At 42.3% G+C, this 17,454-nt stretch overlaps 1 protein-coding gene across 2 annotated transcripts; it reads right to left on the bottom strand.

Moving 5' to 3' along the window:
• Positions 1 to 7,370: 7,370 nt before the first annotated feature.
• On the bottom strand, positions 7,371 to 17,454 carry LOC102164346 (spermatogenesis-associated protein 31D1). Of its 2 annotated transcripts, none has more exons than XM_021065306.2 (4): positions 17,299 to 17,454; positions 12,340 to 12,385; positions 11,694 to 11,754; positions 7,371 to 11,415 (listed from the first exon to the last, which is right to left on the bottom strand). In XM_021065306.2, exons 1-4 carry the CDS (start codon positions 17,437 to 17,439, stop codon positions 7,749 to 7,751), a joined length of 3,915 nt encoding a protein of 1,304 aa, XP_020920965.2. In that variant the 5' UTR covers positions 17,440 to 17,454; the 3' UTR covers positions 7,371 to 7,748. The 2 variants fall into 2 exon arrangements, with proteins under 2 accessions (XP_020920965.2, XP_084875259.1); XM_085019133.1 differs by lacking the exon at positions 17,299 to 17,454 and having other exon boundaries at positions 7,371 to 11,254; positions 11,349 to 11,415.

Genomic DNA, 17,454 nt, shown 5'->3' with positions numbered 1-17,454 from the left:
CTTTTTTCCAAAGAGGAAAGAAATGCAGATGGCCAGTAAAAGCATGTGAAAAGATATTCAACATCACTAATCATCAGAGAAATGCAAATCAAAACCACAATATCACCTCAAACCTATCAGAACAGCTATCATCAAAAAGACACAAATAACAAATGTTGGCGAAGATATGAAGAGAAATGTACCCTCCTATACTGCTTGTAGGATATAATTTAAAGCAGCCACTGTGGAAAAACCTTTTATGGAGGTTTCTCAAAAAACTAAAAATATAAGTACTGTATGATCCACCAATTCTAATCCTGGGTTTATATCTGAAGAAAATAAAAACTTTAATTTGAAAAGATACATGAACCCCCATATTTATAGCAGCACTAATTACAATTGCTAAGATATGGATGCAACCTATGTGACCATCAACAGATGAATGGTTAAAGAAGATGTACATATATACAATGAAATACCACTCGGCCATAAAAAGGAATGGAATTTTGTCTTTTGCAGCAGCATGGACAGACTTGCAAAACATTATGTTCAGTGAAATAAGTCAGGAGTTCTGTCATGGCGCAGCAGAAACAAATCTGACTAGGAGCCATAAGGTTGCGGGTTCGATCCCTGGCCTCTCTCAGTGGGTTAATAAGGATCTGGTGTTGCCGTGAGCTACCGTGTAGGTCGCAGACACAGCTCGGATCCTGCGTTGCTGTGGCTGTGGCACAGACCAGCAGCTGCAGCTCCAATTTAACCCTTAGCCTGGGAATCTCCATATGCCATGGTGCAGCCCTCCCCCCGCCCCCCAAAAAAGTGAAATAAGCCATATAGAAAAAGAAGAGTACTGTTTCATATCACTTATATGTGGAATATACAAAATACAAAAAAGAAGCAGAGTCACAGAGAGAACAAACTAGTGGTTACTGGGAGGAAGCTGAGGTCAGAGAGAAATACTGAGGTGTGGAAGTGGGTGGTACAAACTATTGGGTGTAAGAAAGGCTTGAGGATATACTGTACAACATGAGGAAGAGTCAATATTTTGTAATAGCTATAAATGAAAAGTAACCTTTAAAAATTGTATAAATTTTTTATTTTAAAAAACAAAATGCTTCAAAATAAGGTAACAATATAAATAAGTTGAAATTCTGATAGGGAATGAGATATTTGTGTTTGTTCTGAAATGGGATATTTTTAAATTAATTGCAAAAATGCAGCTCACAAACTGAAGGATCTTAAAGTCTATTTGGGGGGGGGATGTAGTTCACTGTGAGAACTTTAGGATTTCTCTGCCCAGAATTTTTTATCAATTTATCCATGTAGCAGCTGACTAGTGATGGGGAAAATGAAGAGGCTCTTGTGTGTCTTGCTTGGGTGTCCAGATGCTATTAATTGATACTGAGAAGATAAGAGGGAGGGAACAAAGGTTGGGAACAAAGAAAGCATGGGTTAAGTTTAGAAGATTTTACATTAAGGATGTTTAGCAAGCAGCTGGTTTCACTGGCTTCACACTAGCACTGAAATAGCTAACCACGCAAGTGGATTACTCATTGAAAGAAGCTGGAGAAGGAAAAAAGCATTCTGCCCAGGGCACAGCCCTTTGTTAATCAGACATTGAGGAAAAGCTTTATGTTGTTTGTAACAGAACAGTTTATAAGCAATACATGACCAAATATGGAGAGCCACATATTAAAAATGCAAAAATTATAAACTACCCAAACTACCCAATAAAAAAGTTGAATTAAACATTGCGGCCCTTAGAATGTTACCACTTAAAATGTTATTTCTGAAAGTTTATAACATGAAAATGTTTATGACAATGGGTATTTTTCTTTTAAAGTACATATCATTTAAGCAATGTAAACATAGTTATAGCAAAATCTAGAAAGAGATGCATCAAAAAGTTAACAATAATTACTTTGAAGGTGGAAATCTATGAGATTTTCCTTCTACTATTCCTTATCTCTCAAATTCACTAAGTAATGCTTTCTAACATGGAAAACAGTTCAAAAGGGGGGGGGGGTTCCCTCTTACGAAGATAAACCTGGCAACAGTTTCTAACACAGAACCTGGACACACAGTAGATCCTCAATAATCCATCACTTTATCGATACCTGCAATTGAAGGCAGTTACCTGAGATTTTCTGCCCCAGGAAAAGTCTGCAGTTCTTTCTGCGAGAAAGCCTCATGTCCTGCTGTCCTGGATCCTGTAAGGTGTGGCAAACCGTTCTCTTGTCCAAGGACACAAATGCCTTGATAGGCCTTTACCTGAGGTTTCCACAAACCACTCCTACAAGATTCACTCATGTGTCCCAGGGGGAATTAAAGCTCTTGCTGGCTCCTCCAAAAACAAGCACTGTGAGCATCCTTCTTAGAGTCATTGGTCCTGCAGAGAATCAGAGATGACTTACTAACTTGGTGTATGGACCGGCACCTTGACGTCTCACCATCCTGACCTGTGGAGGAATTTCCACCGCACTGGGCTCTCTGGGTGCTGGCAAGGCCCACATGGTAACTGCATCAGAAACCCCAGCCGGCTAATTACTTAATATTGGTTTTTAACATTGTTCAAACTTCTTGTCCATTCCGGTTCTCAGGACCAGCTCCCTTAGTACACATTAGTATCTCTGCACATCATGGATGAGATCTGAGACACCTGTGCAAGCCAGGCAGCTAGTGCAAGATGTAGCCTTAACACTCGTCAGGGTTGTTGCTGTACTTATTACTAAAATCACCCCCATGGAGCTCCCTTGATTGTCCACCGCGAGGGGTGCAGGTGAATCACCCCCATGGAGCTCCCTTGATTGTCCACCGCGAGGGGTGCAGGTGTTTGGCAGACGGTGCACTGCCCTCAAGGCTTCTGAGGCAGCTGCCTGGTGTGGAAGTTTGCGGGTTTGGAAGCCTCGGGGCCCTCCTGCCAGGATGGAAATGGCGGACATCGGCAAGGATCCTTTAGGCCCGCAGGGGGTAAGGTCACTCAGGAGTCCAGAAACCTTGGTCAAAATCTGACTTTAAGTCTCAACTTTCGTCTTCCAGAAGCGAAAGAAAAGGGTTCAAAGGCCTGAGTAAAGGGTCTCGCCATCAGCCCAGCTCGGTCGCCATTAAACAGCCAAATGCCACGGGCTCTCAGGCTCCGCCCCTGAGCGTGGCCCCGCCCCCAGAACGCCCTGGGTCGGGCTTCGGTGTATAAATCCCTCCCACTTCCTTTTCTCCTGTAGTTTACGAGTAGCTGTGATGACGTAAATGTGGCCTACGTGTTCCCGGATATGCTCCACACATTGTGAAATGTATTATTAGTTGGAATGCAAGGACAAATCACAGTGTGGGAGGATCTGAGGGAAAGCATCTGAGGGAAACCTTTTAATATAGTAAGAAGAGACGTGGAAAGAATGGGGTTTGTTGTTGTTTTGAAGAATGTTTTGGTTTTTTTGTTGTTTTGAAGTTTTTATAATGAAAATTTCCCATCTGATGACTTGTCATTTCCCTGTGGTGGTCCAGCACATATGCTCGACGAGCAAGGAGGTGTAGGAGAGTGAAATAGTTTTGAGGACTTAGACAAGAGGATTGACTAAGAAAAAAATCATATAAGCTCTACCATGACAGGGAGCTTTGTTTCCTTCACTGGTATGTCCCAAGGGCTGAGTACTTGGTAAACCTGCAAAGAATGAATGGATTATTTTCAGGCAGTGTTGGAGTTACTATCGCAGTTACTTTCTTTAGACACCACAAAATACCATGTAAATGAGACCCCCTCCTGAAGTTCCCCAACACGGTGATCCATGCTTGTGGGCACACAAGCACATAAAATCTTTTTGTAGAGAAACTGATCCTAATCTTTCCAATCATTTTTCAGCTAATACACTTTCCTGCTTTTTATGACAGCCCTACCATGGGCCTGTACCATAAGAACAGGAGTCTGGGCAAAAGGAAAAAGAACAAGAACAGAAACAGAACAAGAATGTGACATCATTCCTGGATGATGCTGCCTCCTCATTTCAACAGGTCACTTAATAGGTGTTCTGAATGTGCAAATTCAGTCTCATCGACTCATGGAATGTTTCTCTGAATGGAAGCAAATATCTGGGCACCAGGTATGGCTTGTTATGTGACCCCAAGCCAGTAACTCAGCCTTTAAACCACCACCTCTCCCTTAGTTAAAAGTCCATGGGCCATGGGCACATAGAAAACATCCCAGAATGGGAATTGAATGCTCTGTTTCCTTCTGTTGGCTTTTCCACCAATTGAGTGAGCCATTTTCCTTGATGTTCCAGCTGTGTGAATAAAATTTGAAATGATGCCATATTAAATACATTGATAAGAGTAGAAATTGAACCTTGCTATCTGTAGAGTATGCTTCCTTTGTAACCATGGCTGTCTCTTGGCTGTCACCAAGTTTGCCTCTTTAGCCTTATGGTCTGAAAACTAGGGCAAAGTGGAGAGACTAGAGGAGGCAGGAGGAACTATATTGCACCTAATTTTTTCTCTCTCCCAAGTCTGAAAACTGGCACTGGTTAGTCAGGTGGTTCTTTTTTTTTTTCTCTCTCTCTCTTTTTAGGGCCACACTAGTGTGTCATATAGAAGTTCCCAGGCTAGGAGTTGAATAGGAGCCATAGCTGCTGGCCTGCACCACAGCCAAAGCAATGAGTTAGGTGGTTCTAAGGCCTCCTTTCACTTAATTATTCACAGTGACCCCACATCACCTTTACCTCCTTCTTTGGATGCTGTTTTTCTTACCAGCTGCCATTCCAACTCCACTTGGCCATTAAAGAGGTTTGTTTGCAACTCCGCATCCTTAACTGCTTCGCCACCAGGGAACTCCAAACAGCTTTGATCTTGATGATATGGATGTGATTGAGGACAAAGATCCACTGGACACCTCTGACCACTTTTTTTTTTCTTTTTTTTTTTTAGGGCATATGGACATTCCCAGGCTAGGGGTCAAATTGGAGCTGCAGTTGCCAGCCTATGTCACAGCCACAGCAACACCAGATTTGAGTCACATCTGTGACCTACACTGCAGTTTGGTGTCACTCCAGATAGTTAACCCACTGAGCAAGGCCAGGGATCTAACCCTCATCCTCACACATACTAGTCAGGTTCTTAACCTGCTGAGGCACAATGGGAACTCCAGGCCACTTCTGCTTCAGTTAACTGAGTAGGGCATCTAAGAAGAAATGGTTGTGCTAGGAAGACTTCTAAGAAGTTTCCAGTGATTCCCCACTCCTGATATTTACACCCTTGTGTAGTTATCTCTTCCTTGAAGTGTAGGCCAGACTTAGTGATTTACTTCTAATAGAATAAGGAAAAGGTGATGGAATATCATTTCTACTATTAGTTTACAAAAGGTCATGACTTCTGTCTTGCTAGGAGACTATCTCCTGGTATTCACGAAACAAGCTGCCATGTTAGAGAGGGCCACATGTAGAGAAACTAAATGTAGACTGTAGTCAACCCTAGTTAACAGCCAGCAAAGAATTGAGGATCTCAGTCCAATAGCCCTTAAGAACTTCATTCTGCCAGAAGTTGTATAGGTGAGTGCAGAAGTTGGTCCTTCCACAGCTGAGCCTTCAGATGAGATCCAGCCCCAGCTGACACCTTAATTGCAGCCTCATGAGAGACTTCAAAGGCAGAGAACTCAAGTAAACCTTGCTTATATTTCTGACCCACAAAAACTGTGACATATTAAATATGTGCTTTTTTTAAGCCACTACATTTGGGTGTGTCTGTCATACAGCAATAGATAACAAATGCACCCCTAAATTACTGTAACCTTGGTGAAAAAATGTAGCATGACTAGGAAGGCAGGCACTGAATAGGAGGACAAATCTCTGACAATATCCCGGAGATAACTCTCTTCATTCTCAAAGACTATCCTGTGTACTATTATACTAAAATGGTATTGTTGTAGTCTACAAATCCCTAATTAGTCTCCAACAGGTACTAAAGGCATAGGTAGAGTATTGTTGAGTACAGTGGATGGCCAGAGTGAGATCATGAGTGGTGATGATGATCTCATTCTCTCCCTCATTTTTTCTTCCTTTCCCACTCACTCTACCATTGTGTTTTCCTTACCCTCTGTTTCCCTACCCAGAATTCTGGGTGGCTTCCTGATGACCATTCCTGCAAGTGATGGCCAAGGGAGCTCTTGGTCTTGCAATAATGCTCTCAAGCTAGGTATCCTGAAGGAATTTCCTTGAGGCACAGCTCTTCCTCGAGTTACTCTCACAAGCAGGGAGACTTCATTATTGAGTTCAAAATGTATCTTCCAGATTAACACTCCCTGTGTAACATTCTTCAGCCAGACCCACCCAGTTCCTAGACCCTGCCTGGCCAACCCAGTGTCCACAGTCACAAAACCTGTCCATACACACCCAATTAATAGCTGCCCACCTGTGAGATACTCTGGAATCAGCAACTTTTTCTAAGTGAAAGTCAGTCACTGTTTTCAGGAAAATATTTATATCCCTCATCCTTTTCAGAACTGCAAATTTGGTCTTCCCTACTGATCCAGTAAGAGCAGAGGAAGGGGAAAGGGTAAACTTCTACCCATTTTCATTATGGTAAGGTAGGGGGTGGGGAACCTGGCCCATTACCACAAACTTCATTTATTATTTTTTATTTTTTGCTTTTTAGGGCCACACCTGAGGCACATGGAAGTTCCCAGGCTAGGGGTTGAATCGGAGCTACAGCTGCCAGCCTACACTGCAGCCATAGCAACACAGAATCCAAGCCATGTCTACCACCTACATCACAGCTCATGGCAATGCCAGATCCCTGACCCACTGAGTGAGGCCAAGGATGGAAACCACATTCTCATGGATACTAGTCAGATTCATTTCTGCTGTGCCACAATGGGAACTCCTCACAAACTTTATGAGGGAGAGAACGGCCCTTAGGAGCAGGTGATATTTATTCCTCACCAAGAAATCTAAAAGGAAGATTACTCTTTTCCACTAACCTCAGAGCCTAAATACTTTCCTAAACTTTCTGAGGTAACAAGGGTGAATTCTGGCTATATGAGGCCAGAGTAGCTCACCCTACCCTATAGCTGTATATAGTTCAGGATGGTTGGAGAGTAGATACAAAGAGAGTTTCAAGCAAGTTCTGGACTTTAAGGGTTTTCTCACTTTGGAAAGTCTAGGAAGTTTTTAGAGCAAACTTTTTGTAGAAAAATGAAGTTTTTTAGGTAGGGACATCTGAACAGGATCAAATGAGGACTGCAGGATAAAACTGAGAAGGCCACTGTCAGGCTCTCTGCAAGGAACTGGTCATCTTTCAGAAGCCAAGAGAGGAAATCAGTATGAGCTGAACTACTCCTTCCTTTCCCTACACACAAGTCCCAGGATGCCCAAAGCACATGCCCCTGGTGCAATACACAGAGACCACTAATGTTTCTCTATTAGAAGAAACATTTATTGAGGAGAATAAACATTATCGATTGCACTTTAAAAAAAGAAAAGAAAAAAAGATTGTTCTTATCAGAGGATGTGTTACTATGAAAACTGGGAGGTTTTCTCACCAAGGACTGGACGAGTTCTTTGGGGACGTTTTTTCTCCCTGGAAACGCTGGAGAAGTGATTTCTGTTTGAACAGAAGACTCAAATCTCTGAACATAGTGCCTTCATCAGGGTTGAGATTGGCCAGAGGGGCTTGGAATCATGGGTCTTGATGCATGCAGGTGAGACCTGGCATCAAGGGTCTTGATGCACACAGGTGAGGCCTCCAATTTCCCTGGAGGACAGGGAAGGGGGTTGACTCTGGCATAATATCTAGTTCTCAAAGGCAACTTTCTGGGGCTGTGTGATCATGTCTCTGTTTTGTCTAACACTTGTGAGACAGCTCTGGTCAGCAGAAACAGCTTCTTGGTTTGAAGACTTGGTACTTGCCCATCCCTTTTGCTGTGGGTCCAAGACAGCCCTATAGCTGGAGGCATGTCCCTTGTCAGACTCTCTCTGGGTCTGCAGCTCTTTCTTGTGCTGCCTGAACTCTGAGGCCTCAGATTCCAACATACAAGCCAGTTTCTCCTCTAGGATCTTCCCAATGGCCATCATGAGCTCCTGAGCTTCAGGATGCCCATAACTCACAAAGCCAGAAGCACTCTCAACTGAGGCTTGGTGCTGCACAAAGGTGGACTTGAATTTGGCTTTTTGTTGGGGACTTCCCTGGGCTTTGATTTTTCTCTTAGAATTGATCCACTGAAAAAACTGCCTCATCTTTTTTCTGAAGTAACTTTCAGGAGGAAGCTGTTCATCCTGTGACCAAGATGGGAAAGTGTCCTTTAATTCTCTGTCCTCAATAGGATGGCTCTTCTTTCTGGTTTTAGATGTCCCTACTTCTGAATCTCCACTTCTGTATTCTCCTGCTTTGGAGCCTAGAGGGCTCATTCTCTTTGCAGTGGATGGGAAATTGTTGTCCTGGCACATCCATAAGGCACGCTTAGAGGGATCCTGCCACTGCTCCATACTGACCCCACTGTTCTCTAAGCGGACACGTGGCACTTGGGAAGCTGCCGTGGCCCCAGTGGAGATACCCTGGGCATGAGTCAGTGACAACTTGGAAGGCAAGCTATGTGAAGTCAGGGGCACGTCAGTGGGACAGCACTGAGCCTGGCTGTGCTTCTGACTCTCTAATTTAAACTTTAACTCAGTAATGAGCTGCTTTTCAAGGTCTGATAGTTTAGAATCTTGACGGACAGATGTTTTTGGTGAGGGACATTGAGTGGTCAGGGTATTTCCTACTTTATTCATTTTGACATTTGTCCTTTGTGAGTTTTCCACCTTTCTGGTTGTTGAGATGTCACAAGATTGTGATTTAAGGGCACAGAGCTCGTTGGCCTTGAATATCTCTCTGGACATGTTGGACATGAAAGAATGTTCTAAATTCTTCTCCACCGTCTTTTGGACCTGAATCATTTCTACTCTGTCACTGGAGTACACATTCTTATTCCTTGGCTCATGTCCATCCCCACTTTGCCTTCTGGGCACCTCTGGGCTGCATCTGTTGTCTACTAGAGTTTCACTCTGACCCACTTTGTCTTTGTTTCGGTGTGTGATGGACTGAAAAGCCTGTCTGCCACGATCAGTTGTCCGGACATCTTCTGTAAGCTTTTGGTGGAAATCAGAGTGTGATGGTTGCGGGGCCCCCTGTCCTTCATTGCCCACAGATGAGATAACAGAGAGAGGATGAGCCAGCATAGGGACTGAATTTGTAGTTCTCATCTTCTTCCCCTGAGAAGTTGTAGAGCTTCCTTCAAGGGGCTTGGAAATCTCAGTTTTAGAATCCGCCCCAGAAACATGGGTGGTTGAGGAGGGAAAGTCAAACTGGGGAAGAGGCCATGTTTTAGCTTCTCTCAACATATAGAATTTTATGGATTCAAGAACCTTGAGGGGTAGGCCCCATCTCTGAGTCACACGAAACCTTAAAATATGGGCTTCTAGCACCTTTCGGGTATTGGGATTGAGAAAAGAAAGCTCTAGAGTGCTAGTTTGGCAATAGGCCCTAGCTACTTTTGTGTTTTCTGAATTTGCATCCTCCATATTGGTCTGGGAACTTCTAGAAGGAGGCAAAGTATTGTCCTCAGCCAGCCACGAACGACACACACCTACAGGAATCCTACCTGCACTGATCTGCCAAGACTTTGTGCTTACATGTAATCTAAGAATGGTTTTTATTTGATTCCGATCTATGTCCTTCCGTGAGACATTTAACAGTTCATAACTTGAGTGATTCCTTGAATTACACACACAGTTACTTTGTGTCCCCAAGGCAGGCCTCAGACCCTGCACTAGGTAACATTCTGAGGCCCCTTGTGGTCTGTCTTCTGGGCTCTTCTCTAGGATATAACCAAGATTCTTCCTCATGTCATCCCTTAGCTGAAACTTTGTTGGGACTCTTTCATGGAAACTTCCTGGGAGACCTAATTCAGTCATCCCTAGATCTTTGCTATGCTGGCCATTAAGCTCAGAGAGTTGTAAGTGAACATGTCTGCCTCTCTGTTGAGATACTTCTATTAATTTATACTGAGGTTCCATCAATGCTAGAGACTCTAGATTCCTACAGGCTTGGAGACACCAGCGTGGAATTAGCCTCCTTGGAACATGAAGCTCCAGTTTCTCTTGGGGTTCACTGGTGATATGAAAATGGTCAGGAATGATGGAGACTGGTACACAGGCATGGGACGACTGGTTGACCAATGGGAGATTAAGAGCTCGAGGACAAGTGGCTTCTTGAGATTTGTGGAGCATAGGAACTAAACCCCACAAACTTTCCTGCTGTTTTTGTAACACGTGCCATTCCAGGTGTTGATTTTCAGTTGCAATATGAAAGTCTGATTCATTCTGTAATCTATGGAAAGACACTCCACAGTCCCTAATCTGGGATGGAGGTGAAGATGGCAGGATTGGGAGTCGGGATTGAAGGTTGACCTGGGGCTGGACTTGAGTGAAAGGAAGGGGCTGGGATTTAGGTTTAGTTTGAGGCAAGGGTTGTGGATGTACGTGGGGAAGGGGGAGGGGATGGGAATGAAGATGTGGTGGAGATTCTTGATCATGCATTTTGACTGAAGATCCATTACAAACTCCATTGAATAGGACAAAGTGAGACTCTAGTGGGGAACTACTACTAGAAACCAGAAGAGTAGCCACTAGGGACTCACTGTGCAAAGAAGGAAGACCCCAGAAGAGCTGGCTATATTTCTGTTGCAAGTTTCCCCCCAAAGTCTTGACATATAGGAGCTGCTGACAAATGTGCAGCTGCTCTGATTTGCTTTCAACGTTTGAGTCAGTTTGGGGATCTACATTGTCCTGTATATCAAGTGACTTCAATGAATTCCTTGAAGATGTCCTTTGGTATTCTGACCACATTTGTTTTGAAAATGGTCCCTCTTCCTTTTCTTTCTTCTCTAAATTCTGGAAAGCCATTCTCTTTTTTATTTGTCTTTTCATAAGTGCCTGAATATTAAGGCCAAGGAAAGAATGGCTACTGGCTTCCATGTCTTTGGTAACAGAGTCTCTACAGAGACAGGTCTCTGGTAGATGGAAAGATACATGCTCTTGCTGAATATCAGAGTGTGGCAATGTGGGCAGGAACATCTTATTGACATGAGCTTTCCACCAGGAGAAGTCTGAAGATGACAGACCTGAGTGCTCAGTGCCTCTGATTGTTGGAACACAAGTAGAAAACCCATCAGGGCTATCTGAAGATGACTTCTCCAGAACAGGCTTTGATAAGATGGAAATTGATTTAGATTGAATAAAGGATGAGTCAGTCACAGGAGCTGTAGAAGCCAAAGGGGACACAGAGGAAGTAGCATCTTCCAGGGCCTCTGGGAACAGCAGTCGACTGACCTCAGCAGATGCATTATTACATACCTCACAGGAGGTGTCTGGACACAACAGTTGACGAAATCGGGTGGTATCATCATGCTGGCCCAGGGGGCTGCAGGAAACAGGAAGTACAAAGATGCAACCAGGACCAGAACAAACTAAGACCCCTGGTATGTCTGGCAAAAGTATGACTGCCCAAGTATATTATCCTTTCACATTTTTCTACTTCCTTCATCTCACAATATATATTTTATCCCTCTCCCCAGTGTTTTCGCATTCTAAATCTGAAGATTTTTTTCCTCCCTTGTCAATCCCAGCCTTCACTGAGGCCCTAGATATTCAGGCTCCACTAAAAAGAGGGGTACAGGAAAGAAAGTAATGTTCAGTCACCTTTGCAGAAGAGAAAGCACCTTCCTTGCGTCCTCTACTTCGCTCTGGCAAGCTCTCCAACCTAGGAAACCATGAGAGTGATGAAGGTAAAAGCAAAGATACCTTATAGGAGCCTGACTAGAATGTCTTCTAGTGGTACCCTTGGTGGGTTGGACTTGGAGAGCCCCAAGAATTAGGATACAAGATCACATGGTCAATGATAATGACAACAAGGCTGAAATATGTATGTTGCTTTATCATTCACAAAGGGCTTTGATATGTATTCTCCCATGTGATATTCAGAACCACTTTTTGAGGGACATAGGTCAATGGTTATTTACCTCAAAGAGGAATCTGATCATCCAAGGAGTCAAAGGACTTTTACAAATTCAGACACAGTAGTTCTGACTCTTGACATCTCACATGGCCACCTGACGGGAAGCACCCATTGCCCAGGTCCCTCACTGCTTCATGCCCAGTGATGGGCAGGGCAGGGAATCTGAGAAGTGTCCCAGGCTCCGACTGCCTTCCAATGAGCCTCTCCTCTGGGAGTGCTTGGTTTCTGAGAGGAACTGTATCTAGCAACTGACATCCTCAGAAATCATGGACATGGAAGAGGCAGGAAGGGTCACTCTGGGAGAGCTGGATGGAATAGGCAGGACCTTACCTTTCAATATTCTACCCTTCCTTCTCCTCTTGGCTCTGCCTTGATGCTGAGAACAAAAAGAAAAGAATGAAAGGCTGGGACTCATTTCTCTCGCTCCTCTTTAGGAAACTCAGATATTCATTATCCATGAATAATATGACTGTTTTAATTAATATAACATTGTCTAACTTCCTTTGATCTACTTTAAAGTTTTAAAATATTTTCAATGTTTTCTTTGAAAAACACAAAGAAGGATTTTGTCTATGAGGGCCACACTTGGTTTTCTCAGTCAGAAATCATCTGCTCAAGAAGGGCATAGAATCTGAGGCCAAGAGTAATGTCTGTGTCCCTCTGATGGACCCTAGATCCTACCTCTGCTCAAAGGATCTCAGAAGCTCAGTACTACTGCCCTGATTCACTCAATACAAAGGAAGTCTTGGCCAAGTGATGCCTGATATGAGAATGTGACTCGTGATCAAGTGTTGGGGAATTTTGTTCTCCTGCGGAGACCCAAAAACTCTCTAAATCACCCATCCCAGGGCCATGAAATTACTGTTTTCAATTTTATCCTGGAATCCTCTGAACACTCAGATGGTCTGTGAGTTTCATATGGCAACCTTAGTCCTCCCTGAACCCCTAGTCCTTCCTGGACTATAATGTTCTATCCTCTCTTCAAATTTCCTATCTTATGTGTCTCTATGACCCAATTAAACTCTGGGAAATGTGGGCAGGGGAACAAGAATGTAAATTAGCCTTCTCTGAGAGGCAACTTTCGGGTCCATTTAAAGAGCTTAGGAGTGAGTCATCATTCCAGTCTTTAAGAAGGAGCAAAATCTGAACCAACTGAAAATCAATGACTTTTCTTGGCGCATTTAAGAATTAAGGCCACAGGGCAAATCACTCCAAAAATCTTCATAGAGGGGAATACAGAGAATCACAGTTAAGGAGACGAGCTTTCCTAGAACAAAAGCCACTGGAGCCATAAGTTGGTAGAAACAAAAAAACACTTTGACAAATTGCTAGAGGATGTGTGTAGGCTACAATGAGAGTGAGAAAATTCTAGGGTCATTATCTCAGGGGGGTCTTTACCTATTCATGGGTTTCACCTATAGAAGTCCCACCAGGTTTTCACAGTGAAGAGCCATGAAAAACTTATGCTTCTGGTGGAAGAGTATGGAATGAGAAGAAAGGTAACAATTTCGAGAACATTTTGAAATATCCCCTGAATGTTCCCCATAACAAAAGTTAACTCAACAGAAGAAAAGACTACCAGAGCCTTATCTCACCCTAGAGAAGGGAAATTATCCAACTCTCTAGCCTTCTTGTCTCTTCTAAAATGTGAACAGAAAGAGAAAAGGCATAGAAACACTTGTGAGCACCATGGCCCAGGGACACAGGCCCACTGAAAGTCAGATTTAATCATGTGCCCTCCCCCAACACCTTACTACCATATCAACTGGGCTCCAGTATGGCAACAAAATCATAGCTGAAAGAGCTGCCAGGCAAAGATTCTATGTAAGGAGGGGATTTAGGGAAACCTGATGACACCAGGGGAGATTAAAATAGGGACACTATAGGTAATTGAATTCTCTGATGCATATAGCTACAGTAAATATTAAACACAACCAACACCTAGCCAGATTAACATAAAACTTCTTGTGGTCTATTTACTTCAGTTTTCATTACCGAATACATTATATCTGGCTTTCAAAAAAAAATTACAGTATAAGATAAAAGACAAGAAAAAGCAATCTGAATAGACAAAGCAAGCATTGGATCTACATTCAGATATAACACAGGTTTTTGAATTAGCATACATGGAATCTAAAATAACCATCATTATATGTTAAGGGCTCTAATGGGAAAAGGAGAAATATGCAATAACAGATGAGCAATAAACAGAGAGAGGGAAACTTGAAGAAAGAATCAAAAAGAAACATTGGAAACCAAAACACTGTAACGGAAATGAAAAATGCTTTTAATTGGCTCATTTGTAGATTGCCTATAGCCAGAGAAAAATAAGTGAGTTTGAATATATGTCAGTGGAAACTTTCCAAACTTAAATGTAAAGAGAAAAAGATTTTTTTAAAAAATATAAACCCAGAATATCCAAGAACTCTGAGACAGTTTCAAAATGCATAATATACATGTAATTAAAATACTAAAAGGAGAAGAGCAAATAGAGCAGAAGAAATATTTGAAGCAATAAGGGCCTATAATATTCTAAAATTAATGACAGGTTAACCATAGATTATGGAAACTCAGAGAACTCCAAGCAGTATAAATACTAAGAAAGTCTATACCTGGACATATTTTATTATAACTGTTGGAACCTGAAATATAAAATCTTGAAAGAATTCATAGGAAAATAAGTGTCCTAACTCTAGAGAAATAAGGATAAGAATTATGGGCTTCTCATTACAAGCCACGCAAGAAGAGAATAGAGTGAAATATTTAAAGTGTTGAAAGAAAAAAACTCATCACCCAAGAACTTTATATCTAGTGAAATTATCATTCAAAAGTGAAAGGGAGGAAATTTCCATGTGGCACAGCAGGTTAAAGATCTGGCGTTGCTGCAGCTATGGCACAGGTTGCAACTGCAGCATGGGTTCCATTCCCGGCCCTGGAACTGTGGGTGCAGCCCCTCCCCCTCAAAAAAAGGTGAAAGAGAAATAAAAACTTTTTCAGACAAATAAAACCTGAGAAACTCATGAGCAGCAGCAGATCTTCCCTGGAATAAACGTTAAAAGAAGTGCTTCAATCTACATAAAGGAAGGGAAGAGAAGGAATAGTGAAGGTAAAACAAAACTTTAATTTTTTTTTTCTGAATTGATCTAATAATACTAAATAATAACTTATTGGATAATTATAGTATATGGAAATGTGAAATAAAAGACATCAGTGTCACAGGGATATTCTGGGAACTCTGTTATAAAGGTATCTGCACTACCTATGAAGTGGTATAGTGTTATATGAAAGCAGACTTAGATTAGTTGTAAATGCAGATTACGAATTCTAGGGCAACCACTGAAAAAGTTTTTTTTTTTAGGCACCACCCACGGCATATGGAGATTCAGAGGTCCAATCAGAGCCTCAGCTGCCGGCCTACACCACAGCAATGCAGGATCCGAGCTGCGTCTACAACCAACACCACAGATCACAGCTACACTAGATCCTTAACCCACTGAACAAGGCCAGAGATCGAATCTGCAACCTCATGGTTCCTAGTCAGATTCGTCTCCACTGTACCACTACGGGAACTCCTGATATATTTTCTTTAAAGAAAGATACTTTAGGAGTTCCAGGCATGGTGCAGTGGTTAACAAATCTGACTAGGAACCATGAGGCTGCAGGTTCGATCCCTGGCCTTGCTCAGTGGTTTAAGGATCCAGCGTTGCCGTGAGCTGTGGTGTAAGTCACAGATGGGGTGCGGTTCCCGCGTTGCTGTGGCTCTGGTGTAGGCCAGTGGCTACAGCTCCGATGGGACCCCTAGCCTGGGAACCTCCATATCCTGTGGGAAGCGGCCCTAGGAAAGGGAGAAAAAAAAAGAAAGAAAGAAAGATATTTTACTTGAGCATTTTCTGGCATATTTACTTGCCATTTCCTGTGGCATAGTGGGTTAAAAATCTGACTATGGTGGCTCAGGTCGCTGTGGAGGTGAGAGACGGATCCACGGCCCAGGAATTTCCATATGCCACAGGTGCAGTCATAAAAAAAAAAAAAAAAGGAAAGACAGAAGGATACTTTATATGCTAAGAGAGAAACTGGAATCATATAAAATGCTTGTTTAAGAACCAGAAAAGTTGAACAAGGAGGGGAAGAAAAAAAAAGAATACATATAATAAATAGTAAACAGACATGGTATAAAATATTGCTAAATATAAGTGGCCTAAATTCACCAATTAAAAGGCTTTCAGTGATTAAAACAGGATCCAATTATATGTTGTCTACAAAACACCCACTTTAAATATAAAGATACAAATAGATTAAAAGTAAAGGGAAAGAGGAAACTATACTATGCTAATAGAGATGAAAGAAAGCAGAAGTCACTGTATTAATTTTAGACAAGGGAGACTTCAGAACAAGAAAAGTTACAGGGATAAAGAGGGGCATTACATAACAACAAAAGGCTCAATTCTCCAAGAAGACACAACATTACTTAACATGTATACAATCTAACAACAGAGTATGTGAGGCAAAAACTGGTCCAACTGCAAGGAGAATTAGATGAACCCACTGTTACTTTTGGAGATTTTTGACACCCCTCTATCAGAAAGGGACAGATTTAGCAAACAGAAAATCATTAAGGATGCATTTGACCTAAACAGCACCATCAGTCAACTTGATCTAATTGACATATATAGACTGCTTCATCCAGTAGCAGAATACACATTCTTCTCAAGCACACATGGAACACTGACCAAAATAGACCACAAACACACCTTAAACATATAAAATAGAAATCAAACAAAGTATATTTTCAGACTATAATGGAATTAAACTAGAAATCAATTACAGAAAGATAGCTGGAAATGCCATAATATTTGGAGTGTGACTAACATACAACTAACACATGGGTCAGGGAAGAACTCTCAAGAGAAAAAAATATTTTAAATTAAGTGAAAATTAAAATACAACTTGTCAAAATTTGTGAGATGCAGAAAAAAAAAAGCAGTACTTAAGAGGGAAACTGATAGCACTGAATGCATCTATTTGAAAAGAAAGATTAATATCTTTGTGTGTGTGTGTCTTTTTATGGCCACATCCATGGCATATGAAGTTCCTGGGCCAGGAGTCGAATCAGAGCTGTAACCTGCAGGCCTACGTATGCCACAGGCACAGCAAGGCAGGATCCTAAACCCACTGAGCAAGGCCAGGGATCAAACCTGCATCCTCATGGATACCAGTCGGGTTTGTTACTGCTGAGCCATGACGGGAACTCCAAGATTTAATATCTTTGAAAGACTCTGGTTTACTGACCTGATTGATGTCTCTCTGTTTCCAAAATACTGGGAAACATGTATTTCTTTCTAGGTAGCACAGTGATAGAAGAAAGAGCCCCACCCCACACACAAAGGCAAGGATGGGAAAACCTAGGAAACTGAGCTGGAGCTCAGCCATGGTACAGTAAGTCTC

This window comes from Sus scrofa, chromosome 1 (genome assembly GCF_054392235.1).
Source record: "Sus scrofa isolate SSC_HxYL_T2T_F1_AM1 chromosome 1, Sscrofa_HxYL_maternal_Yorkshire_Landrace_v2.0, whole genome shotgun sequence".
Classification (NCBI taxonomy): Eukaryota; Metazoa; Chordata; class Mammalia; order Artiodactyla; family Suidae; genus Sus; species Sus scrofa.
Note: the sequence above shows the minus strand (reverse complement) of the source record. Positions and strands in the feature narration are given on the sequence as shown.

Excerpts from the sequence above, each read along its gene's own strand:
- LOC102164346 (XM_021065306.2), bottom strand. The coding sequence starts at position 17,439 with ATGGCTGAGCTCCAGCTCAGTTTCCTAGGTTTTCCCATCCTTGCCTTT. Across the intron at positions 12,386-17,298 it reads AACAGAGAGACATCAATCAG|CATCAAGGCAGAGCCAAGAG; the intron begins GTCAGTAAACCA and ends TTTTGTTCTCAG. Across the intron at positions 11,755-12,339 it reads GAAGGGTAGAATATTGAAAG|GTTGGAGAGCTTGCCAGAGC; the intron begins GTAAGGTCCTGC and ends ATGGTTTCCTAG.